Below are 23,981 nucleotides of genomic sequence, written 5' to 3'. Positions count from 1 at the left end.
CTAATGGGAAGGAAAGAGCAGCCTAAAATTCAGTTTTCCTAAGGTCTTAGGAGAGTCTTTGTGAATCCATAATAAATTTTGGAACCTTTATACTGACTTTGTGACTTAGGTATTTTACTTAATGACAATAAAAGAATAAAACAAATAATGAAAACATGTTCCTCGTGCTATATTGCAGGGATGTCTAGTTAGATTCTTGAGACTGTAGTTTCCTCTAGACTGTAAACTCACTGTGGGCCGGGAATGTGTCTGCCTATTCTGTTGCACTGTACTCTCCCAAGTGCTTAGTTGAGTGCTTGGCACATAGTCAGTGCTCAATAAATACCATTTTTAAAAAAAGGTTCCTTGTGGACAGGGAGTGTGTCTATCAACTCTACTCTCCTGAGCACTTAGGACAGTGCTCTACACACATTGAGCACTCAATAAATATCATTTATTGATTGAGCTAACAGATATGTTGTCTTGGATTTGTATGGACTCTATCAGTTTACTGCACATTCTTCCTGTATTTAACCAACTACTGGAGTTGAGCTTAAAATAGCTTTGTGAAACCAAATGGGAGAATTGGGAAATTCTATTCCTTTTTTATTAGTATTATTATTTTATGGTGTTTGTAAGCACTTCCTATGTGCTTACCAAGTTAGGATAGAAAGAAGCTGATCAGGTGGGACTCAGTCCCTGTCCCACATGGGGCTCACAGTCTTAATCCCCATGAGGTAACTGAGTCATAGAGAAGTGAGGTGACTTGCCCAAGGTCACACGGCAGACAAGTGATGGAGCCAGGATTAGAAGTCAGGTCATTCTGACTCCCAGGCCCGGGGTCTAGCCACTAGGTCACGTTGCTTCCTTTACCATGGTAAATGAAGTGAGCTTATTTAGCACTGTGGTCTTGTGGGTTTTAGTGGAGGTGGGTAATGGAAGAAAGTTCACTTTGAGGCATATAGTTATCCAGGGAAGTTGAGGATCAATTCATGGACAAGTGTTCTATAATGGGTTACTCGAGGGATAACGGTTGTGCCTAACGGTGAATGTGGGAATACGGAGGATCCAGTCGTCATTTGGATTCTCCAAGTGTCCTGGAGCCCCTTTGAGAGATAAGGCCCTGGCCTGGGTGGATCAGTAGCACATTTCTTAGTTTTTACATCCTAATGAGTAAATCCAGTAACATCTATGGCTTTTTGTACCTTCAGATTTAATGGCTAATATGCTTGAGGATCTGAAATCGTTTTTCAGAGATGCCTATCAACTCAGAAGTGTTCATTTTTAAAAAGGGCGGCAGCAAATTATCCCATAAAAGCGTGTTTCTTCACATGCACAGAGATTTAAAATCCATTAAGGACATATCAAAATATTGAATGACCTTGTTTTCGAAAGCAAGGAACCTATGCAAAAGATTGCTTAGAGGGACTTCTCCGTGTTGCTTGTTTTCTGTAACCAGGAGGATTGGGGAGGGGCCTGCCATTCCTGTGCAAACTTAAATTCTCTGGTGACCTAGATGATTTCAGTGTCCGATAGAATCATTTGGATTGTACACATGCATGCGGTGTGTAGTAATGAATGGGAACCAAATGACTTCCAATACACACGTGACTTCCAAACAGAAGATTTCAGTCTTTCCCTTGCAATGCCTTGCTGCTGCTCTTAAATTTCACCCTATTTTATGGAAATCGTTGGCCTCTCTCTTTTTCAAAAAAATCCCTCATAAAATAAGCTCCCTTTTGCTCCCAGGGGACATTCTTTATGCGTCTGAGAAGAAGACATTTTAATCTTGGTGTGAGAAATTTACTTGCTCTCAAATTTTAAAGCACATCTGTGGGAATCCTGTGTTCCAAACATTCCAGAGGAGTGTAATGGTGCGTGGGGAAGAAATGTCAGTCAAGGTTGAACAGCTGACATCTCTAAGTCCTTGTTGCCTGGGTAAGAAATGTGGTTTGTTATTTTGTTGTGTTGTACTCTCCCAAGTGCATCACACAGTGTTCTACAAACAGTAAGCACTCAGTAAATGCAATAGGTAGGTTCCACCGTTGGCCACTTTATCAAGATGAAATCTGATAAAACAGATAAAATGGAGTTATTCCAAGTTGGAAAATATATTCATAAACAACTTTGAACATACCAGACAGTTTCAGAAAGCTGAAACTTTGGAAACTTTATTGAAAATGATAGATGCTTTGTTAATACTCTATTTTTTTAATATCTAGAGGGAAATATCCTTTTTCACCCCAGCAGCGTAAGGGAAGCAGCATGACATAGTGGAAAGAGCAGGGGCCTGGGAGTCTGAGGCCCTGGGATCTAATCCTGGCTTCACCACTCGCTCGTCGTGTGACTTTAGGAAAGTCACTTACCTTCCCTATGCCTCAGCTTCCTCATCTGTAAAATAGGGATTCAATCCTCCTCCCTCCTACCTAGACTGTGAATTCCTTGGGGGACAGGGATTGGGTCCTACCCGATTATCTTGTATCTACCTTAGTGCTCAGTATAGTGCCCGGAACAAAAGTGCTTAACAAGTACTATAAAAAAACCAAACAAAAAAGCAACCAAAAAAGGTATCCTGGCATAGAAACTTTGATCTCAACAGTACCTTCCTAGTTACCTTGTTGCATTAGAAATGGGTGGTGCAATTTCAGAAGCAATTACACAATCAGTACACTCAGTTCTGCCCATTGTTGGGCAGGGATGGTCTCTATCTGTTGCCAAAATGTACATTCCAAGCGCTTAGTACAGTGCTCTGCACACAGTAAGCACTCAATAAATATGATTGAATGAATGCTAGAAGCCAAGATCTCATTGGATGATTTGGATTGAATGCTACCCGGGAATTCCACGGGTGTTCTTCCTGGAACCTGAAACCCACTGCATGAAGTGCAGGTTTTATCAGGGCACGTAGAATGGGAGAGGAAGGGGCGGGGGGGAACCGGAGTTGATTCATTCAGGTGGTCACGAAGGCTGAACAGATCTAGATTACACCTTAAACGGACACTCATTAAAAGCTCGGTAGCCCTGTTTTGGTTGGAATGAGTGAAGGGATTTGTCTGTGCTTCTTGCACCTTCGAGGGCAGGGGATTCATCGGAGACAACCTGAGCAGAATCTCCACACTGCTTAGGGGAAAGAGAAAAGGGGGCTTGGAGAGACACAGACTGAGGCAGGGAAGGAATTTGGGGGGCACTGGGTCGGGGGTAGGGGGTGTTCTGGGGAGTGACTGAGCGGGAAAGATAGAGAAGAAGCTCATTCAACCCACATATGCAATCTATCACTAAATCCTGTCGGTTCAATCTTCACAACATCACTAGATTCTGTCCCTTCCTCTCCACCCAACTCCTACCGGGATAATTCAAACACTTATCCTCTCTTGCCTTGATTATTGTATCAGCCTCCTTGGTGACCTCCCAGCCTCCTGTCTCTCCCCACTCTGGTCTGAACTTCACTCTGCTGCCTGGAGCATTTTTCTACAAAAACATTCAGGCCTTGTTGTTCCAACCCTTGAGAACCTCCAGTAATTGCCCACTGACCACCACATCAAACAGAAACCCCTTGCCATTGGCTTTGAAGCCCTCCATCACCTTGCCTCCTCCTACCTCACCTCGCTGCTCTCCTTCTCCAACCCAGAACGCACGTTTTGCTCTTCTAAAGCCAATCTACTCACCATAACTTGATCACCTCTATGTCATCACTGACCTCTCACATCCTGCCTCTGACCTGGAACTCCCTCCCTCTTCATATCTTTCCCTACCTTTAAAACCTTATTGGAGACACATCTCCTCCAAGAAGCCTTCCCTGACTAAATCCTCATTTCCTCTTCTCCCCCTCCCTTCTGCATCACCTTGATTTCCTCCCTTTATTGACCCTTCCCTCAGCCCCACAGACCTGAAGTCCATATCTGTAATTTATTTATTGCAATTAATATCTGTCTCCCCATCTAAACTGTAAACTTGCTGTGGGCAGGGAATGTGACCACCAACCTTAGTTATATTGTTACATTGGGTTCTCTCAGTGCTTAGCACAGGGCTCTGTCCACAGTAAGCGCTCAGTAAATACAACTGATTGATCCATTAACTAGAGCTTACTGGAGCCACAGTCAGCTCTGTCCACAAGGCGCTTAAAATCTGGTGCTAGAAATAGGGCTCTCCAAGCAGTAGGGAGAGGAAGTGAATCAGCCTCCATTTTCAGTAGCCAGCTTCTTTTTCATTTATGCTATTTGTTAAGCACTTACTATGGGCCAGGCACTGTTCTAAGCACTGGGGTAGATATAGGGTAATCAGATTGGGCACAGACCCTGTTCCACATGGAGCCCACCATCTTTATCCCCATTTTACAGATGAAGTAGCTGAGGCACAGAGAAGGGAAGTGACTTGCCTGAGGTCAACCATCAGACAAGTGGCAGAGCAAGGATTAGAACCCGGGTCCTTCTGACTCCCAGGCCCGGGCTCTAGCCCCTAGGCCACTCAGCTTCTGTGAGCTCCATGTGGGACAGGGACCGTGTCCATCCCGATTTGCTTATATCCAACCCCGTTGCTTAATACAGTGCCTGCACATAGTAAGCACTTAAATATCATCATTATTATTATTGTTATTAGTTTTCCTCATCCCTGCTCACAGGAGCCTCACCCTCAAAGACCCCTGGGGGTGGAAGCATGGAGGGAAAACTTGCCCAGGGCCCAGAGTCAATTCACTGAGGCTCAGAACCTGCAATGCTAAATCTCAGAAGTCCCTGAATTTAGAGAGTGATTGATGAGATTGACCTCATGGACAGATGGTTTTAATGAAGCTCTTTATAATCTTGGAAAGAGCCAGGCAATCCAAAGTATGACGCAGCTAAATCACTCAATCGTACTTCATGCAGAGCACTGTACTAAGCGCTTGGGAGAGTACAACATAACAGAGTTGCTAGGCCTGTCCCCTGCCCACAGCGAGCTTACAGTCGAAACTGAAGACCAGTAGAAAGTAGATAACCGAGTTAGCCGGGGCCCAGTTGTAAGGCATTTGAGCGTTCTTCTGGCCTGCAAAACTTACCGCTTACCAAAAGCTGGGATTCTTGCCATGAACCTCGGTTGTGAGGCCCGTAACCTATCTCGGATAGTGAGGAAGATCATTTCTCTGTTTCTTCCTCGGGAGGAAGAAGAGATGAGGGAATAAGCAAATAAGCAAATCTTTCAAAAACCCAGCTAATGAAAGTGAAGTTTTTCAGTGATTTGTATAGCCATTTATTCATTCATTCATCCAATTGTATTTACTGAGCACTTACTGTGTGCAGAGCACTGTAACTAAGCATTTGGAAAGTACAGTTCGGCAACAGATAGAGACAGTCCCTACCCAACAACGGGCTCACAGTCTAGATGAAATTACTGAGGCACGGAGAAGCAAAGTGACTTGCCCAAGGTAATAATGTTGGTATCTGTTAAGCGCTTACTATGTGCAAAGCACTGTTCTAAGTGCTGGGGTAGACACAGGGGAATCAGGTTGTCCCACGTGGGGCTCACAGTAAGCAAGGTCACACAGCAAGCAAGTAGCGGAGCTGGGATTAGAACCCAGGTCCTTCTGACTCTCAGGCCCGTGTTCTACCCACTCGGCCGCAATGCTTCTCTTGTTTCCGAGATTACCGAGCAGCCGACAGATTCCATTCCGTTCTCATGTCAAGACCGTCCTTTACCAGGCCTGGTAGAGCTAATGGGTTTTGCCATTTTTTAGCACCTGTCACCCTCAAAATGCCTTTGTTTGTTATGTTCCCCGCGCTTCCGCCCAGTCAAGGCAGCCTCTCTCCTGAATGCCCCAAGTCAGGCTAATCAGAGTCTAAACTGGTACACAAAGGGCCTTTCTCTTCAGTAGGAGAAAGGAAAGAGTTCCTCACACTGTGTGAATATTAAGGGAAAAATCACATGCACCCACCTTGGTTTACAGCTTCTTTCACTGAAATCCTTATTAAAATTCAAAACGAAAGGTATCCAAGTTTATGCTATTGAAACGGCTGGCATTCAAGAAGCTGAAACATGTGCTTGTTTATCGAGTGTGCTTTCTTTTTTCTTCCCCCTCCCGCTCCGGAGCTAACGGCCTAACTACCAAGCCCAGTGTAACAACACACTTTTAAGTTGGACCACAAAAAGAAAGGGTCGTTTTGGAGCTCTAAGCAAATGCGCTTGTCTTTGTGACAGGCTCAATCCCTTATCTCATAAAGGCCAGTTCCCTCTTGAACTGTGAAGATTACTTCAGCATGTAATCATCCTTATGACCCCAGGGGACAGTGGTTTGGATTAACCTTTCCAAAAAAAACCAGCTGTTTCCTTCATAACTCATACTGTATTTATGATGAATAGCCATGTCCGAATAAACTCCTACAGCTGTCCTAAGCAGAATGGAAAGCTAGCATGAGGAAAGAAAAGTTTCTCATTAAAGTGAATTGCTAAATGCAGCGGGCGGGCCTATCGGGAACCCATTGTATACATTAGTAAGTACGGAAACCATCAACTGTAAGCTCGTTGTGGGCAGGGAATGTGTCCGCTAATTCTAATATTTTATTCTCCCAAGTGCTTAGTACAGTGCTCTGCACATTAGTAAGCGCTCAGTAAATACCACTGATTGAGCCATCCCCGTCCACCCAAAGCCTCTGGATAATTAAACCAAAATATGTCTGATACTTAGGTCTGGGGAAGCAGCTTGGCTTATGGAAATACTATGAGCCTGGGAGCCAGAGGACCTGACTCATTTATGGATACTTTGATTTCCTCATCCATAAAATCGGGATTAAATACCCATTCTCTCTATCACTTAGACTGTGAACCCCTCGAGGTCAGGGACTGTGTCTGACCTGATGATCTTGTATTGGAGACGATAAACTCCTTGCTAATAAGCTCCATCGCTTGATTGTATCTACCCCACTGCTTAGTACAGTACTTGGTATATAGGAAGTGCTTTATAAATGCCACAATTATTATTATTACCAGGTGACATCCGGGGAGAGTCAGGTGTATTTAGAAGGTTCCCTTTTGGGGGAAATGTGGTAATTCATTTTCAAGAGGTGCTTACTCCTGGTGAAGGGGGTGACAGGAGCTTTGGTTGACTATGAGTGTTTCTAGAGTTGTAGGGGGATTCCATTCAAAGCCTGTTTTTCCCTCGAAGCATTTGCATGTGGGGCTTACCCATCCCCCCTCCTCCGTCCCACTAAAACCAGACTTTGTCTGAGGTTGGAGATTAAAACGAAACACAAAGTTTAAAAGAAATTTTCACTCGCAAACAGCCCCTGAGTTTGCCGCTCTTCCTGTTTCCTTTCCCCATCCTCAAGTGCCCCTCTTCAATTTTGAACCTGGATCAACAAGTCTGTCTGATAGTCTCAACCTCTCTGTGTTGGGTCAGTAGTTTTAAAAACAACGAAAACTAAATATCCCCAGGGTGTGAGTTTCATGCTCCATATTAATATGCTATGTAGATAAGGGCACAGCAGTGTTTATTGCTGTAGAGGGCAAAAAGAGGAATTCTGTCTCCCACTTACACAGATTAAACCCCTGATGCCATTTTGAACATCTCACAATGCCTTTTTTATTTTTATGGTATTTAAGTGTTTAAGAGCCGGTGTCTCGGGATGTTGTCATTCAGACACTGATGAAGCGGCAGTGGCTTATGACCAATTCTCAGGATCAGAGCAACCCCGTTTTAGAACTGTGCTACTTTATCCTAATTGGGGAAGGACTCCGAGAAAGACCTGTCCACAAAACTCCAAAATGGCTGGAGAGCTTTAGTTTTGTGATGCATAGTTAAAAAGAAAAAGAAAAATCAGCTAATAGAAAAAAAAATAACCTTCCCATCTCAGAACCCCAAGACTCAGGGATAACAGCAGTTGTCCCCGAATTAGGATGACAGGTGCTTTTGAATAATAATAGTAATGATCATGGTATTTGTTAAGCACTTACTGTGTGCCAGGCACGGTACTAAACACTGGGGTGCCGACGAGCAGAATGGCTTGGGCACAGTCCCTGTGCCACGTGGGGCTCACATTCTCAACTCCCATTTTACAGATGAAGGAACTGAGGCCCAGACAAGTGAAGTGACTTGCCCAAGGTCACACAGCAGACATGTGGCAGAACCGGGATTAGAACCCATGACCTTCTGACTCCCAGGCCCGTGCTCTATCCACTCCAAAATCGTCAATGAAGTTTGGAGTCAAACAAGACACTTTGATGCCAGGCAGCTTTAGGGCACACCTTCTTTGGGAGAAGCTTTCCCTCTAGAGAAACAGTGTGGCCAAGCGGATAGAGCACGGGCCTGGGTGTCAGAAGGACCCGGCTTCTAATCCTGGGTCCGCCACTTGTTTGCTGTGTGACCTTGGGGAAGTCACTTCCCTTCTCTGGACCTCAGTTCCCTCATTTGGAAAATGGAGATTAAAACTCTGAGACCTAAGTGCAACGGGGACTAGGGCCCACCTGATTAGCTTGTTTCTACCCCAGTGTTTAATACAGTGTTTGGCACATAGTAAGCGCTTAACAAATACCACAATTATTATTATTACACCATTTTCAGACGTCAGATCTGCAGTCAAGCGGTGCTCGCAGCAGCACATGGCTCTGCTGGGTAGGACAGGTGAGGAGAATGTGTCACAGCAGGGTACCTCAAAAATTGCTGCGTGGGCTACTGAAAGCGGGCATCCACAAGCCGGGGGGTGCAGGACAAAACAAGTTTAGAGATCTATTGAAGCATAATCTCCAGCAATAACATGTGGCAGTGGATTGCTTGGAAATCACCGAAGCAGACAGGGTAGCCTGGTGGGCAGGATTCAAGAGAGCGTCGTGGCCGAAGAGAAGCAGTGTGGCCTAGCAGATAGAACAGAAGCCTGGAGGTCAGAAGGACCTGGGTTTTATTTCTGGCTCCGCCACTTGTCTGCTGGGTGACCTTGGGCAAGTCACTTAATGGGCCTCAGTTGCCTCAACTGTAAAATGGGGATTAAGATGGTGAGCCCCAGGGGGGACAGGGACTATGTCCAACCTGATTAACTTATATCTACCCCAGTGATTAGAACAGTGCCTGGCACAGAATAGCTTGTAAATAATTCCATTAAAAAAAAAAAGGAGGAAGAGAGTTTGCTTCCTGGGATTCTAGGAGGCCGACTTGAGAAGCAGCATGGTCTAGTGGATAGAGCACGGGCCTGGGAGTCAGAAGGACCTGGGTTCTAATACCGGTTCTGTCGCTTGTCTGCTGTGTCACCTTGGGCAAGTCTCTTCACTTCTCTGTGCCTCAGTTATCTCCTCTGGAAAATGGGGATTAAGTCTGTAAGCCCCAAGTGGGACATGGACTGTGTCCAACCTGATTGCCTTATATGTACCCCAGTGCTTAGAACAGTGCCCGGCACATAGTAAACGCTTAACAAATACGGTGGAAAAAAAAGACAAAACACAGATACAGTCTCCATATAGAACAAGCCCGTTAGTATAGCAAGGATTTATCTTAATGTACAGAATAATGTGAGAGTCTCCCGTTGGTGTTTTCAGCCACACTTTCAAAGGTGGTTAAGATTTCACTGTTAGTAGCGTCATTTTAAAAAAATGAAGGGCCCTGCCCCCAGGATGCATAAACCCATCAATCATTCAGTGATACTGCATTTTACTCTCCCAAGCACCTAGTACAGTACTCTGCATGCAGTCGGAGCTCAATAAATACCATTGATTGTTGATGGATGGATCACATTTGTCATCTGAAAGCTTCTTGTGGTCAGGGACCATCTCTACATTCTCTTTTGTATTGTGCTTCCCCCAAGTGCTTAGTACAGAGCTCTTCTCACAGTAAGCACTCCATAAATGCCATTGATTGATTAATTGGTTGATTTTTGGAGTTCATAAGGGTCAAGGAAGTTCCCCCCCAAAATGGAGGGGATGAGGCGGAGAGGCGGAAGCCGTCTTTGAGAGGACACCCCACCTCGTGTGTATCTGTTCTGGGCAGTAAAATATCTGTTCTCTGCTTATATGACGGGTGAAGAGAACGGTCCCTGACACTTAAGAGTTTAATCAAAGTGCTATTTCCTTGGCAGCCGTCAGGGATGAAAGGAGACATTAATTATGCAACGTGTCATCGGTTGAGAATTCTTCACTAGACTGTAAGCTCGCTGTGGTCAGGGAATGTGTCTACTAACTCTTTCGTATATTGTACGCTCCCAAGCTCCAAGCGTACAGTGGTATGCACACAGAAAGTGCTCAATAAAAACCATTGATTGATTGATTACATGGCACAGTTCATATTATGAATCTGAAACCAAGCAGCTTGTTTTGAAACTATTTTGGGATGAGTGATCAAATGCCTTAGACATCTGTCTGTTCAATTATTACTTGTTACTCTTTTCAGGAATTCTTTGTACTTCGTTTACATCAGTATTGTATTTTCATTTTTCTGCTGAATTTTTCTAACACCAAATTTGGTATCTCTTCTCCCCCTTGTTTCTTTTAGGTAATAGAGACTATGCTAAGAACGATCCATTAGAATTTAAGTCCCACCAATGGTTTGGAGCATCTGTGCGCTCTAAAAAAGATAAAATTTTGGTAAGTCCATTTGACTCATCTTCCAATTTCTAATGCTCAAAAAATCCTAATATCCAATTAAGACAGTTCAAGGTATAGTATAGCTGTCCAAGTGAAGACGTGCCCAGGTGCCCACAATTTGAAAGAAATCAAGTTCTAACTTTGGCATTGTCCACGCCTCCTTTCAACCTCCATATTCAGTCTGTCATCAAATCCTGTCAGTTCCAGGATCCAGCCATTCCTTTCTATTCAATCAGTCAATCAGTGGTATTATTTTTTGAGTGCTTACTATGTGCAGAGCACTGTACTAAGCGCTTGGGAGAGTAAGTGGCTCAGTGGAAAGAGCACGGGCTTGGGAGTCAGAGGTCATGGGTTCTAATCCTGGCTCCGCCACTTGTCTGCTGTGTGACACCGGACAAGCCACTTCACTTCTCCGTGCCTCAGTTCCCTCATCTGTAAAAAATGGGGGTGAAGACTGCGAGCCCCACGTGGGACAACCTGATTACATTGTATCTACCCCATTGCTTATAACAGTGCTTGGCACATAGTAAGTGCTTAACAAATGCCGTAACTATTATTATTGTCAGCTGTGTGACTTTGGTCAAGGCACTTCACTTCTCTGGGCCTCAGTTACCTTATCTGGAAAATGGAGATTAAGACTGTGAGCCTCATGTGGGACAAACTGATTACCTTGTGGGTCCCCCAGTGCTTAGAACAGTGCTTGGCACATAGTAAGGGCTTAACAAATGCCACCATTGTTTATTAATACAACAGAATTAGCAGTCACAATCCTTACCTGTAATGAGCTTACACTCTAGAGATGAGTTTACGGTGTAGCGTCTCTGTTCAGCAGTCATATTTACTGAGCAACTGCTTTGTGCGTAACCTGCTCCTGTTCTTCGTGCCTTCATTCAGTAGTATTTATTGAGCGCTTACTGTGTGCAGAGCACTGTACTAAGCACTTGGAAGAGTACAGTGCAACAATGAGAAGACAGGGAGTACCTTAGAGGTAAAAGATATGACACGCCCCCAGATTTCCAGTTTAGCTAATGTTCCGTTAATCTAGGTGGAATGCGCATGTTTACTGTTGTATTGTGCTCTTCCAAGCGCTTAGTACAGTGCTCTGTACACACTAAGCACTCAATAAATAAAATTGAATGAATGAATGAATGGACTGCCTTCCCATGTTTATTGTGTTGATCTCATTCTAATTTTTAAGGAGCCCAGCTCTGTTGATACCTCGTCTGTGGTTTTGGGTTAAGACTGTAAAGAAAGTTGCTATTCAAGATGTAGCAGAGAGCCTCTGAGGGGCTACCTCACATATGAAGGGAGGCGTTGGTGGCCTCTGTCAGATTCAGTCAGTTAATCACATTTACGGAGTCCTTACTGTGTGCAGAGCACTGTATTAAGTGCTTGGGAGACAATATAAGAATCACTTTCCCTCCCCACACGAGTTTACAGTCTAGAGGGGGAGACAGACATTGATCTAAATAAATTATTTATATGGGGCTGGGAGAGGGAATGAGTAAAGGGAGCAAGTCAAGGTGACACAGAAGGGAATGGGAGAAGAGGAAAGGAGGGCTCCGTCAGGGAAGGCCTCTTGGAGGAGATGGGCCTTCAGTAAGGCTTTAAAGGTGGGGAGAGTAATTGTCTGTCAGATATGAGGAGGGAGGGCGTTGGGATTCTCCCTTCCTAACCATTCCCCTTATACCATTTGCCTTTTTTTAAATAGTATTTCTTAAGTGCCTGGTGTGTACCAAGTACTGTACTAAGCGCTGGGGGAGATGCAAGTTAGGTTGGACCCATTCCATGTCCCACATGGGGCTCACAGTCTATTCCTATCTGCCTGGCAGTGACTGTCTATTTTTAACCCCTTTAAGAGGTCCCAGCCAGGACAGTGGGGAGGGAAAGAAGAGTTTCCCTATTCCCATTCCCTCCAGAAAACCCATCCTCCATTTCCTAATCGCTTGAAAATTTAATTGGTATTAACTTTTAATGAGAAAAGGGCTTACGTTTAGTGAACGTAAACACCTGTTTTTTTTAACTCTACAAATTACCCGAGTGTGGTGTGAAGTGATTTGAATAATTTGAATTACGATGAGTTCTCAGATTTTATACTTCTCTCTCTTTATTCCTTTGGCTTTAGGCTTGTGCACCATTGTATCACTGGAGAACAGAACAGAAACAGGAGCGAGAGCCTGTAGGAACCTGCTTCCTTCAAGATGGAACCAAGACTGTAGAATATGCTCCGTGCAGGTCAAGTACGTAGAAGTTTCCACTCAGACTCTCTTTCGTTAGCTGTTTTGGTTTTTTTTTGACAGGGTAGAGAAGCCTATTTTAGGCATCCCCAGTGCTAGAACATGTCAGTGCAACTGGAAGCTTTGTGGCTCGCAACTTCAGCCTGTAAAAATGATGAATTTTTAAGAAGAAAGGTATCCTAAAAGAGAACTCCTCATCTTCCCCTCAAAACCCACTCTTCCCCCTAAATTTCCCCATCTTAGTCATCAACACCACCACCTTCCTCCTCCCAGAAGACCGCAACCTTTTGGTTCACCCTGGAGTTTTCAGTATCGTGCAACTCTTGCGTTCAAATCTATGCCGAAATCCTGTCTGTTTACTTGCTACGTATCTCCCGAATCTGTCCCTTCCTCCTCACCTAAAATGCTACCACCCTGGTACCATCTCTGGTCCTCTCTTGGCTACACTGTGGCTTTAGCCTCCTCGCTGGTCTCCTAGCCTCCAGCCTCTCCCCATCCAATCGATACTACGCTCAGTTGCACAGATCATCTTCCCGAAGCATCGGTCAGCCCATCTCTCTCCCTGCCTCAAAACCCACCCCTTGACTCCCTGGATCTTTCTGAATCATACAGAAACTCCTCATCAGCTTCAAGACTCTCTCTCCCTTTGTTGTAATGGATCTTCCAATATTTAGGACACTAGTAATAATAATAATAATAATTGGGGTATTTGTTAAGCGCTTACTACGTGCTAGGCAGTGTACTAAGCACTGGATACAAGGAAATCGGTCCCTGCCCCATGCAGGGCTCACTCTCAATCCCCATTTTACTGATGAGGTGCCTGAGGCCCAGAGAAGGGAAGTGACTTGCCCAAGGTCACCCAACAGACAAGCGGTGGAGCCGGGATTAGAACCCGTCATCTTCTGACTCCCAGGCCGTGCTCTACCCACGACACCATACTGCTTCTAGTAGTTACAGTCATAGTATTTATTAAGTACTTACTGCGTGCAGAGCACTGTGGCAAGTGAGGGGGAAACAGTCTATAGATGATAAGTAGGCACAGACCCTGATCCTTGAGGGGCTCACATTCTATGACCCCTCTAGACTGTAAACTCGTTGTGGACAGGGAATGTGTCTCTTTATGGTTATATTTTACACTCACAAGCGCTTAATAGTACAGTGCTCTGCACACAGTAAGCGCTCAGTAAATACGATGGACTGACTGACTACAAACAGTCCACCGCACCAAGTGGCCGTTTAACAATTGCCATGGCTACTAATAAAACAGGTATGAACTTATTTGCATTTTCCCAGCTTCACCTTGCTCTGCTCCAGCCCATCTGCAGAGTTCCACGTCTCCATTCTCTGGGCATTCCTGTACATTTGAGAACAGTGCTTGGCACATAGTAAGCACTTAAAAAATACCGTAATTATCAACTATTATTATTTGAGGGAGGTGGTGGAGAGGAGAATGAAGTGGGATTAGAGAAAGTGAATTATTATTAGTATTATTATTATTACTGTCATAATTTCCGCCTGGAACATACACAGATCCCACTCGAATCCCAGATTTTCCCCAGGAAATCCCCTGCCTCTGTTTGGAGCAGGGAAATACCCCAAAAAGAGACGACGGGAAAACTGTGGCGGGCGAGGGAAATCCTATATTGTGAAATCCCATGATATTATTGGGAACAAACTCATGATATTTGAATGTGACAAATATGGGGGCGAATTGAATGAATGAAATTGAGAAGCGTTCATTGTTCCTCTCGCAAATAGTGACCGGGACGGGGAGTGGGATCTGGGACTTCACGGGGGGATGTCAGTCCATCAGCCATGATCTTTTGTAGCTAGTCATAATTTACATATTTATATTAATGTTTATCCCCCCTCCCTTTGAGCAGGGAACCTGTCTACCAATCCTGTTATATTATACTCTCTAAAGCGCTGATCAGGTTGGACACAGTCCCTGTCCCAAGTAGATATCCCGGTCTTAATCCCCATTTTACAGCTCAGGAAACTGAGGGTCAGAGAAGTGAAGTGACTTGCCCAAGGTCACAGAGCAGACAAATGACAGAGTCAGGATGAGAACCCAGGTCCTTCTGACTCCCAGACCCATGCTCTAGTCACTAGGCCATGCTGCTTCCCTCTAAATCTAGATCTACATCTTCAGCCTCGATCTCTCTCCCTCTCTCCAGTCTCGAATTTCCTCCTGCCTTCAACACTTCTCTACTTGGATGTCCTCTCGTCACCTCAAACTTAACGTGTCTAAAACAGGACCTCCTAACTTCCCATTCATTCCTTCAATTGCAGAGCACTGTACTAAGCACTTAGTACACCCAAACCCAAACCCTGCCCTCCCTCTGACCTTCCCATCGCTATAGATGGCACTACCATCCCTCTTTGTCTCACAAGGCCCTAACCTTGGCGTTACCCTTCACTCCTTTCCGTCATTCAACCCACATATTCGATCCATCACCAAATCCTGTCGGTTCGACCTTCGTGACGTCGCTACAGTCCGCGCTCTCCTCTCCATCCAGACTGCTACCGAGATAATCCAATCACCTATCCTGTCCTGCCTTGATTACTCTATCAGCCTCCTTGCTGACCTCCCGGCCTCCTGTCTCTCCCCACTCCAGTCCATGCTTCTCTCTGCTGCCCTGATCATTTTTCTGCTAAACGGTTCAGTTCGTGTTTCCGCACTCCTCAAGAAACTCCGGTGGTTGCCATCCATCTCCGCCTCAAACAAAAACTCCTCTCCATGGGCTTTAAAGCAGTCCATCACCCTGCCCCCTCATTCCTCACCTCACTACTCTCCTACTTCATCCCAGCCCACACTTCGCTCCTCTAATGCTAACCTTTTCACTTTACCTCGATCTCGTCTATCTCTCCGCTGTCCTCTCGCCCACATCCTGCCTCTGGCCTGGGACACCCTCCCTCTTCATATCAGACAGACAGTTACTCTCCCCGCGCCGCAAAGCACGTCTCCTCCAAGAGGCCTTCCCTGACTAAGCCCTCTTTTCCTTTTCTCCCACTCCTTTCTGGATGGCCCCGATTCGCTCCTTTCATTCATCCTCCTCCCAGCCCCACAGCACTTATGTACCTACCTGTAATATAGTTATTTGAATTAATGTCTGTCTCCCATTCTGGACCATAAGCTCGTTGTAGGTAGGGAATGTATCTGTTATATTGTTCTCTCCCAAACGCTTAGTACAGTGCTGTGCACACAGTAAGCGCTCAATAAATACGATCGACTGACTTCACTTCTCTGGGCCTCAGTTACCTCACCTGGAAAATGGGGATTAAGACTGTGAGCCCCTGGTAGAACATCCAATCTGATGAATGTATCCCAGCGCTGAGTAGAGTGCCTAGCATTTAACAGATGCCTTTAAAAAAATATCTTATGTCCTCCAGCTTATCCCCTTGAGCTGCTAGCCCATGAAGGAGATAGTAACAATATTAATAATGGTATCTGTTAAAGCTCATACCATGTACCAGGCACTGTACTAAGCACTGGGGTGGATATAAACAAATCGCGTTGGACACGTGCCCGTTCCCACGTCTGGCTCAAAATCTCAATCCCCGTTTTACAGATGAGGTAACTTAGACCCAGCAAAGTGAAGTGATTCACCCAAGGTCACACAGCAGGCAAGCAGTGGAGCTGGGATTAGAACCCATGACCTTCTGACTTCCAGGTCCATGCTCAGGCATTGAGCCACGAGCAAAGCCCGCTCTAGGTTTGCCTTTCCCGTTGGTTAAGAAAATCACAGATTAGGCATATTCTATCATCCCCAGAAGCCATTACCAGGAGAAAAAATAGTCTGCAGTTGAATATTAAAGTCAGGATACTTGCCTAATTTCATACCATTTAAAGAAAGTGCTCGAGTGATCTCTCTCAGCTCTATTACGTGGGACTTATTGAATGGGATCATAATTAAGAGCTATATTTTCTACTATTTAATCAAGACAAAGAGACTCATTTGTGTCTGATGGGTCAGGACTTTCTTAGGTTTGAAAAATACGAGATACAGAAGAAATGAAATTGTCAGTGTAGCACTGTCTGTTAATACCACACGTCTGGTTGAGGATCTGGATGCTTGATTCCTCTAAAAACCAAGGCCCAGTTTTCTTCGTATTTTATTCTAAGATGAGGGAAAGGGGAAGACCACAGTTTGACCGTTACTGCTGATTCCTGACTCAGCTTCTGCTCACCAGAGGCTTAATTTTACAGACACAGGCCCTTGTGTCATTTATGGATCTGACCGTCCTATTCTAGTTCTATTTCACAGTCCAAAATAGTCTGTAGGTCAGCCACATTGCCTTTGTAATTCTCCCTTAAAGCTTATTTAATTTTTCTACATCTTGGAGAAAAATATAACTTTTTAGGCATTTCACTCTTTTTTGCGTTATTAAGGCATGTCCCATATGCTGGGAACAAGGGTAAGTAATCTAATTAATCTTAACTGCAAAACTAAATACAAAATTTGAAAGCACAACTATAGGATTCTTCTTGTTGACCTCATTTCTCAGAGATTTTTCACTCTAGCCTGACTCTTTAAATGTCCATACCACCTTGATCTTCTGAACTAGTTTTGTACTCCCCGGTTAGAGTCTCAACAAATACAACATTCAATAATTTACATAGGAAACTTTTAGAAAAAATGGTATTGAAGTGATTTTTTTAAAAAAAAAACCCAGCTATTTTCTAATTGCTTACTGTGTGGCAAACTCTGTTCTAAATACTGGGGTTAATTAAGTCGGACGTAATCCCTGTTCCACACAGGGCAATCATTCTAAGTAGGAGGGAGAACAGGTATTGAAAAGAGAACAGGTACTGAATCTCTGTTTTTCAGTTGAGGAAACTGAGGCAAAGAGAAGTTAAGGGACTTGCCCGAGGTCACACAGCAAGCAGTTGGCAAAGTCGAGATTAGACCCCAGGTCCTCTGACTCAAAGAGCTGGGCTCTTTCCATTAGCCCATGCTGCTGCCCTATGTGCCAGGCACTGTACAAAGCACTGGGGTGGGAACAAGCTGATCAGGTTAGACACAGTCCATGTCCTATTAGGGACACAGAGCCTTAATCCCCATTTTACAGGTGAGGTTACTGAGGTCCAGAGAATTTAAGTGACTTGCCCAAGGTCACACAGCCAACAAGTGGTGGAGCCGCAAACTCTGGGAATAGAGCTTGCATCTCCCATACTGATCCGCAATTTTTTTCCTTCCCGTCCTTTTACTATGTGGTAATAAAATATCACCTCCCTACTTCGTAGATCCAAGGTCTTCCATTTCAGAGCAGTCGTTGAAGGACAAGAGAAGGTACTAATTTTATTTTGTTACTCTGACACTGAGAGGATTTCTCAAAATTCCCTTCTGTTTTCCCTCCTCTTTTCCTTCTTTAGGAAGCATTGATGCCGACGGACAGGGCTTTTGTCAAGGAGGATTCAGCATTGATTTTACAAAAGTACGTTATGCTCGTTGTTAAAAGAATTATGTTCAAGACGTGGAATGTGTATGTTTATTGTTGGTTTGTCCTCTCCCAAGCACTTAGTACAGTCCTCTGCACACAGTAAGCACTCAACAAATATAGCTGAATGAATGAATGAAATGGCAATCTTTTTCCCTGGGAACGGAGGGCCGTAAACGTTTGGAGATTTGAAAGCCACGTAACATCTCAAAATCTCCTTTTCCAATAAATTGGCTCTACCAAACTGCTTTCCAGCACTGCTAGCAAGAAGTTAAATGAACTGATTTTGTAGAATTATACTCTTTTCCTTCTCCTAATTCTAGAGTAGGCATGGTGATGACAACAAAAGCAGCGTGGCTTAATGGAAAAAGCTTGAACCTGGGCGTCAGAGGACCTGGACTCTAAGCCGGGCTCCGCCACCTGTCTGCTGAATGACCTTGTACAAGTCATTTAACTTCTCTGTGGCTCTGTTACCTCATCTCCATAATGGGGATTATGGCCGTGAGCCCCATGTGGGACATGGACCGACGTCTAATCTGGTTAGTTTGTATCTACCCTAGCGCTTAGGACAGTGCCTGGCACATAAGTAAGTACCCTAACAAATATCATAAAAAAAAATTAAACCAAACGATCAAATGGTGGAACGGGAGACAAGGAGGCACCTAATAGCTAGTTTTTTGTTTGTTTGGTTTTAAATAGTAGTCATTTAGTGCTGACTGTGTGTCAGCACTGACGGAGCACTAGGACAGATACAGAATAATCAGGTTGGATGCTGTACCTGTCCCATGTGAGACACTGTCTAAACTGGATGGAGGAGGATTTAGTCCCCATTTTACAGATGAGATATCTGAGGCACAGAGAGGTTAAGTGAAGTTACACAAGCCCAAGGTCACGCAGCAGGTAGGTGATGGAGCGGGGCCAAACGTGAAGGCAAAGGTGCCGGGGCCAAACTGGATCCAAAAGCATTCGAGGCCAAACCTGCAAGGCAAAGGCTGTGGGGTCTTTAAGTGAAGTGAAGTTAAGTGAAGTTACACAAGCCCAAGGTCACGCAGCAGGTAGATGATGGAGCTGGGTTTAGAACTCAGGTCCTCTGACTCCCAGGACAGTGCGCTTTACATTTGACCTCGCTAAAACTCGAATATTGGTTATTTCTCATATACCTTTGTGTTTTTGTTTCATTTTGAGTGGGAAGAAACTCGAGGTTTTAATTCAAAAGGATAATTAGGGTTGGGTAGCATATACTTCGAACATCTATAAGGGGTCTGATTCTACTTCTCTTTACAAAGTGAAACTTTAAGCAACTTAATGATTATAAAAACTGTAATTATGAACAAGTTACTTTTTTTAGCCAATGACATCATAGCCTCTATTGTTGATAGCTTCCAGCCATTTGCCTGAAATCATTCTTTGAGTTTACTTTAAACCTTGCCTTTTCTCTGGACTGTTTCTTGAATGTACTATTTATATATTTTTCTTCTGATTTAAAAAGTATATACCAAGTTGAAACTAGTTTAAAAAAAAATCCAGAAAACTGAGCACATACATTCTTACTTAAAATTACTCAGAAAGCTAATAATTAAAAACAGTTTCTATTTATATCATCCGTGACAACTGTGAGAAAGGAAAGAAACATGCGGAATGTAGGAAGACCACATAAGCCACAAGCATGTGATTTCTGAACATCCTTTTGGGTGTATATTTTTCTGCTTTAGTTATTTTATTACTTTATTTCCTGAGAGAACCACTCATTATTCAGGAGGTAACTGGGCTAATAAAGTACTATTAAATTGTTCTTTATCTGAAGAGGAAATCCAACAGAAAGAGATAGTTCTCCTCCACTCAAAGGGTTCCATCCTTGATGAACCGTGTGGTCTAGTGGATAGAGCCCGGGCCTGGGAGTCAGAAGGATCTGGGTTCTAATCCTGGCTCTGCCGCTTGTTTGCTATGTGACCTTGGACAAGTCACTTGACTTCTCTGTACTTCAGTTACTTTATCTGCAAAATGAGGATTGAGACTGTGAGCCCCATGTGGGACGGGGGCTGTGCCCAACCTGATTACCTTGTATCTAACCTGGTGCTTAGAACAGTGCCTAGCACATAGTAAGTGCTTAACAAATGCCATTTTAAAAAAAATGTGGTTTTTTTTATACTCACACACACACCCACATGCACACAACCATTTCTTCCGTTGTCACATCATATACTATCTAGAAAGGCCCACATTGTTGGAAGAATGTTTCCTAATTCTCAAACAATGTCCTAACCAATGAGTGCATAGTGAAAACATGCACCACCGAAGAACTACCAGTCATTCATTCATTCAGTCAGTCGTATTTATTGAGCACTTACTGTGTGCAAAGCACTGTACTAAGTGCTTAGGAGGATCAGGATCCAGTTTCAAATGACTAGCATCATACGTTGCCAAGATCAAAAAGCTCTTTGGCCAATAATCAATTGATCAATAAATGGTATTTATCGAGCACTTACTATGTGCAGAGCACTGTACTAAGACTTTCGAAAAAGGAATTAGATGTACTGTTAGTTATCATCAATCAGACTTACTGTTCTACCCAAATTGAATCCTTTCGTTCATTCAGATAAAATTAGATAGATTGTAAGTAACTTGAGGGCGGGGAACATGTCTAAAACTTGTATTGTTAGTATTACTACTAACATTATATTTAAGCACCTACTATGCGTCAAACACTCTCCAAAGCCCTGGGCCAGGCCTGAGTTAATCAGGTTAGACACAGTTCTGCCCACATGGGGCTCACGGGTTAAGTAGGAGAGAGAACAGGTATTTAATCTCCATTTTACAGTTGAAGAAACCAAGGCACAGAGAACTGAAATGACTAGCCCAAGGTCACACAGCAAGCAGTGGGTAGAATCGGGATTGAACTCCAGGTCCTCTGACTCCCAGGCCCGTGCTCTTTCCACTAGACTACACTGCTAGTCTCTGTCCCTCAAGGGCTCTGAAAACAGCAGGTACTCAGTAAATAGTAAGGAATGATCGAATTGGATGAATTTGCTAAAGTTTTAAGATTTCTTTGATTACCTTCCTGTGTCTCTCTTATTTGAAGTCTTCATCTGATCTGACGTGGTTTTTTTTATCTTTCTCACTTGTAATATTTTCCAGGCAGACAGAGTACTTCTTGGAGGACCTGGTAGTTTTTATTGGCAAGGTAAGATAATCATTTGGCTGACCCCAAAAGGTGAATCTTTCATTCAATCGTATTTATTGAGCACTTACTGTGTGCAGAGCACTGTACTAAGCATTTGTACAGTGCAGTTTGGCCACAAATAGAGAAAATCCCTACCCGACAATGGGCTCATCCTGTTCTCTGCCTCCCACTTCTTACCAAGCCTGTGTACTAGTGTGTAAATTCACTTTCACACAGAAATGAGAAATGCATATAACCATAAATCTCTATGTGGTTGAACCCTGATAGTCCTGATTTCAGAAGAGAAAATGGGAACTGTGATTTAGCCAAATAGTGTGTTTTTTTGCATTAATGCCTGTCTCCCCCTCTAGACTGTAAACTCATTGTGGGCAGGGAACTTATCCCTAATTCTGTTGTATTGTTCCCTCCCAAGCGCTTAATCCTGTGCTCTGCACATAATAAGCTCTCAATAAATATGATCGATTGTGGGGTTTTTTTTGCTTTTAATAAAGGAATATTTGATTGAGCTATACTAGTATGTGAAAGAAGGAATAATGATTTAACTTTACATCCAGTTCTCCCTGAACCCTGAACCGTGTTTTCACTCTGCGTTTTGGATGACCCTGTTAGAATTAGGGCATGTTTTAGAATGTGATTTAACATTCGAGAAAGCTGTTGAGAGCATTAGCGTGGCATCCTACAAGCGACAAGCCCTAGACCTCCAGTTTTCCTCAACATGGAGTTTGTCAATAACGTAATCCCTTGTTTTAGGAGTCCAGCGTGTACTAGCATGGGAAAAAGGCGATAGTCATTCGTCCATTTTAGCATATTAAAAGAGAGTCAGTTTTCCTTGTGAAACGTACAGGATTTAAATGTTTTAGTGAGTGGTTCAACTCACTTTTAAGTCACCGAAAGGAAATCATATTCGTACTTATTGACCTGGAAAACTGTAAGTTCCTTTTGGCAGGGAATATGTCCACCAACTCTGTTATATTGTATTTTCCTAATGGCTTAGTAAAGTGTTCTGCACACAGTAATTGCTCAATAAATACAGGTGATTGATATTTATTCATTCATTCATTCAATCATATTTATTGAGCACTTACTAAGCACTGTAGTAAGCACTTGGGAGAGTTCAATATAACAGACACACAGCAAGCTTACAGTCTAGATGGGGAGACAGACATTAATATAAATAAGTAAATTGTGGTTATGTGTATAAGTGCTGGTGGGAAGGGGTGGTGAGTAAAGGGAGCAAGTCAGGGTGACACAGAAGGGAGTGGGAGAAGAGAAAAGGAGGGTTTAGTCAGGAAAGACCTCTTGGAGGAGATGTGACTTCAGTAAGGTTTTGAAGAGGAGGAGAGTAATTGTCTGTAGGATTTGAGGAGGGATGGCATTCCAGGCCAGAGGAAGGACGTGGGCGAGGTGTCATCGGCGAGATAGATGAGATCAAGGTACAGTGAAAAGGTTAGCATTAGAGGAGCGAAGTGTGTGGGCTGGGTTGGAGTAGAAGAGTAGTGAGATGAGATAGCAGCGACTAAGATGATTAAGTGCTTTAAAACCAATGGCGAGGAGTTTCTGTTTGATCTGGAGGTGGATGAGCAACCACTGGAGTTTCTTGAGTACTGGAGAAACCTGTCCTGAACGTTTTTGCAGACAAATGATCCAGGCAGCGGAGGGAAGTATGGAGTGGAGTAGGGAGAGACAAGGGGCTGGGAGGTCAGCAACGACGCTGATCAAGTAACCAAGGCGGGATAGGAAAAGTGATTGTATTAAAGAGGAAGCAGTTTGAATGGAGAGGAAAAGGTGATCTTACCAATGTGGTGAATGCAGAACTGTGGGCAGGAGTTATAACTATTGTTGTATTGTATTTTCCCAAGCGGTTAGTACAGTCTCTACATACAGTAAGCTCTTAATAAGCATGATTGAATGAATGAATGAATGAATATGTGGGTTCAATGAAGAGAGTAGGAGGTTTGCCACTGGCAGTATTTGGTTTATTTAGTACTATTTAATTAATAGTTATTGAAGTGACAATTTTACTTATTAATCTCTAATATGATTGTTTTTTCAAAAAGTGATTGACAATCCCCATATGAAAATGGAATAAACTTTCTGCAAAGTTTAATCAGTCAGGGAGTCCCAATAAAATGATCTCCATTAAAATCAACACTGCATATTTTTAATATTGACTGTTAAGCCTGAATGAATTTAAAGAAGTCTATTTTGAAAGGGAAACCTGTCTTGGATTTTGGACTTAAATATGTTCTGTTTAGTTTTAGAAACATTCAGCTTCATTTTGGAAAAGTATTCTTCTCACATGTGTGACCCTTAAGGCCCTAAAAATAACAAGTCATTACTGGCCTTGTAAAGAAATATCCAGATTTCAGATTTAGATACTGCTGAGAAAAGTTGTATTTCTTTTTGATTCTTAATGTGTCTAAAGGGTATTAATTACTGAAGAGGTTCCTTTTTCATTATTCCATTGGCATGCATAAGAACCGGTTAGAAAATTTAAAGACAACTTCTTTTGGAAATTCTGGTGGAAGATTTTTTCTTCCTAGCAGATATTGAGGTAAAAAGCAGATTTAAGACATGTCAAATTTGCCCCATGTCACACTATAATTTGT

The 23,981-nt window shown here is 43.4% G+C and overlaps 1 protein-coding gene across 1 annotated transcript in view; it reads left to right on the top strand.

Moving 5' to 3' along the window:
• Nucleotides 1-23,981, top strand: part of ITGAV (integrin subunit alpha V) — a 91,882-nt gene that overhangs the window by 17,807 nt on the left and 50,094 nt on the right. Inside the window, exons 3-6 of the mRNA XM_029071634.2 lie at nucleotides 10,421-10,512; nucleotides 12,638-12,752; nucleotides 18,127-18,188; nucleotides 21,327-21,372. Of these exons, the coding sequence (XP_028927467.1) occupies nucleotides 10,421-10,512; nucleotides 12,638-12,752; nucleotides 18,127-18,188; nucleotides 21,327-21,372 (315 nt within the window). The remainder of the gene's footprint in view (nucleotides 1-10,420; nucleotides 10,513-12,637; nucleotides 12,753-18,126; nucleotides 18,189-21,326; nucleotides 21,373-23,981) is intronic.

Source organism: Ornithorhynchus anatinus, chromosome 9 (assembly GCF_004115215.2).
Source record: "Ornithorhynchus anatinus isolate Pmale09 chromosome 9, mOrnAna1.pri.v4, whole genome shotgun sequence".
Lineage (NCBI taxonomy): Eukaryota > Metazoa > Chordata > Mammalia > Monotremata > Ornithorhynchidae > Ornithorhynchus > Ornithorhynchus anatinus.
This window is presented reverse-complemented; position numbering and strand designations above follow the sequence as displayed.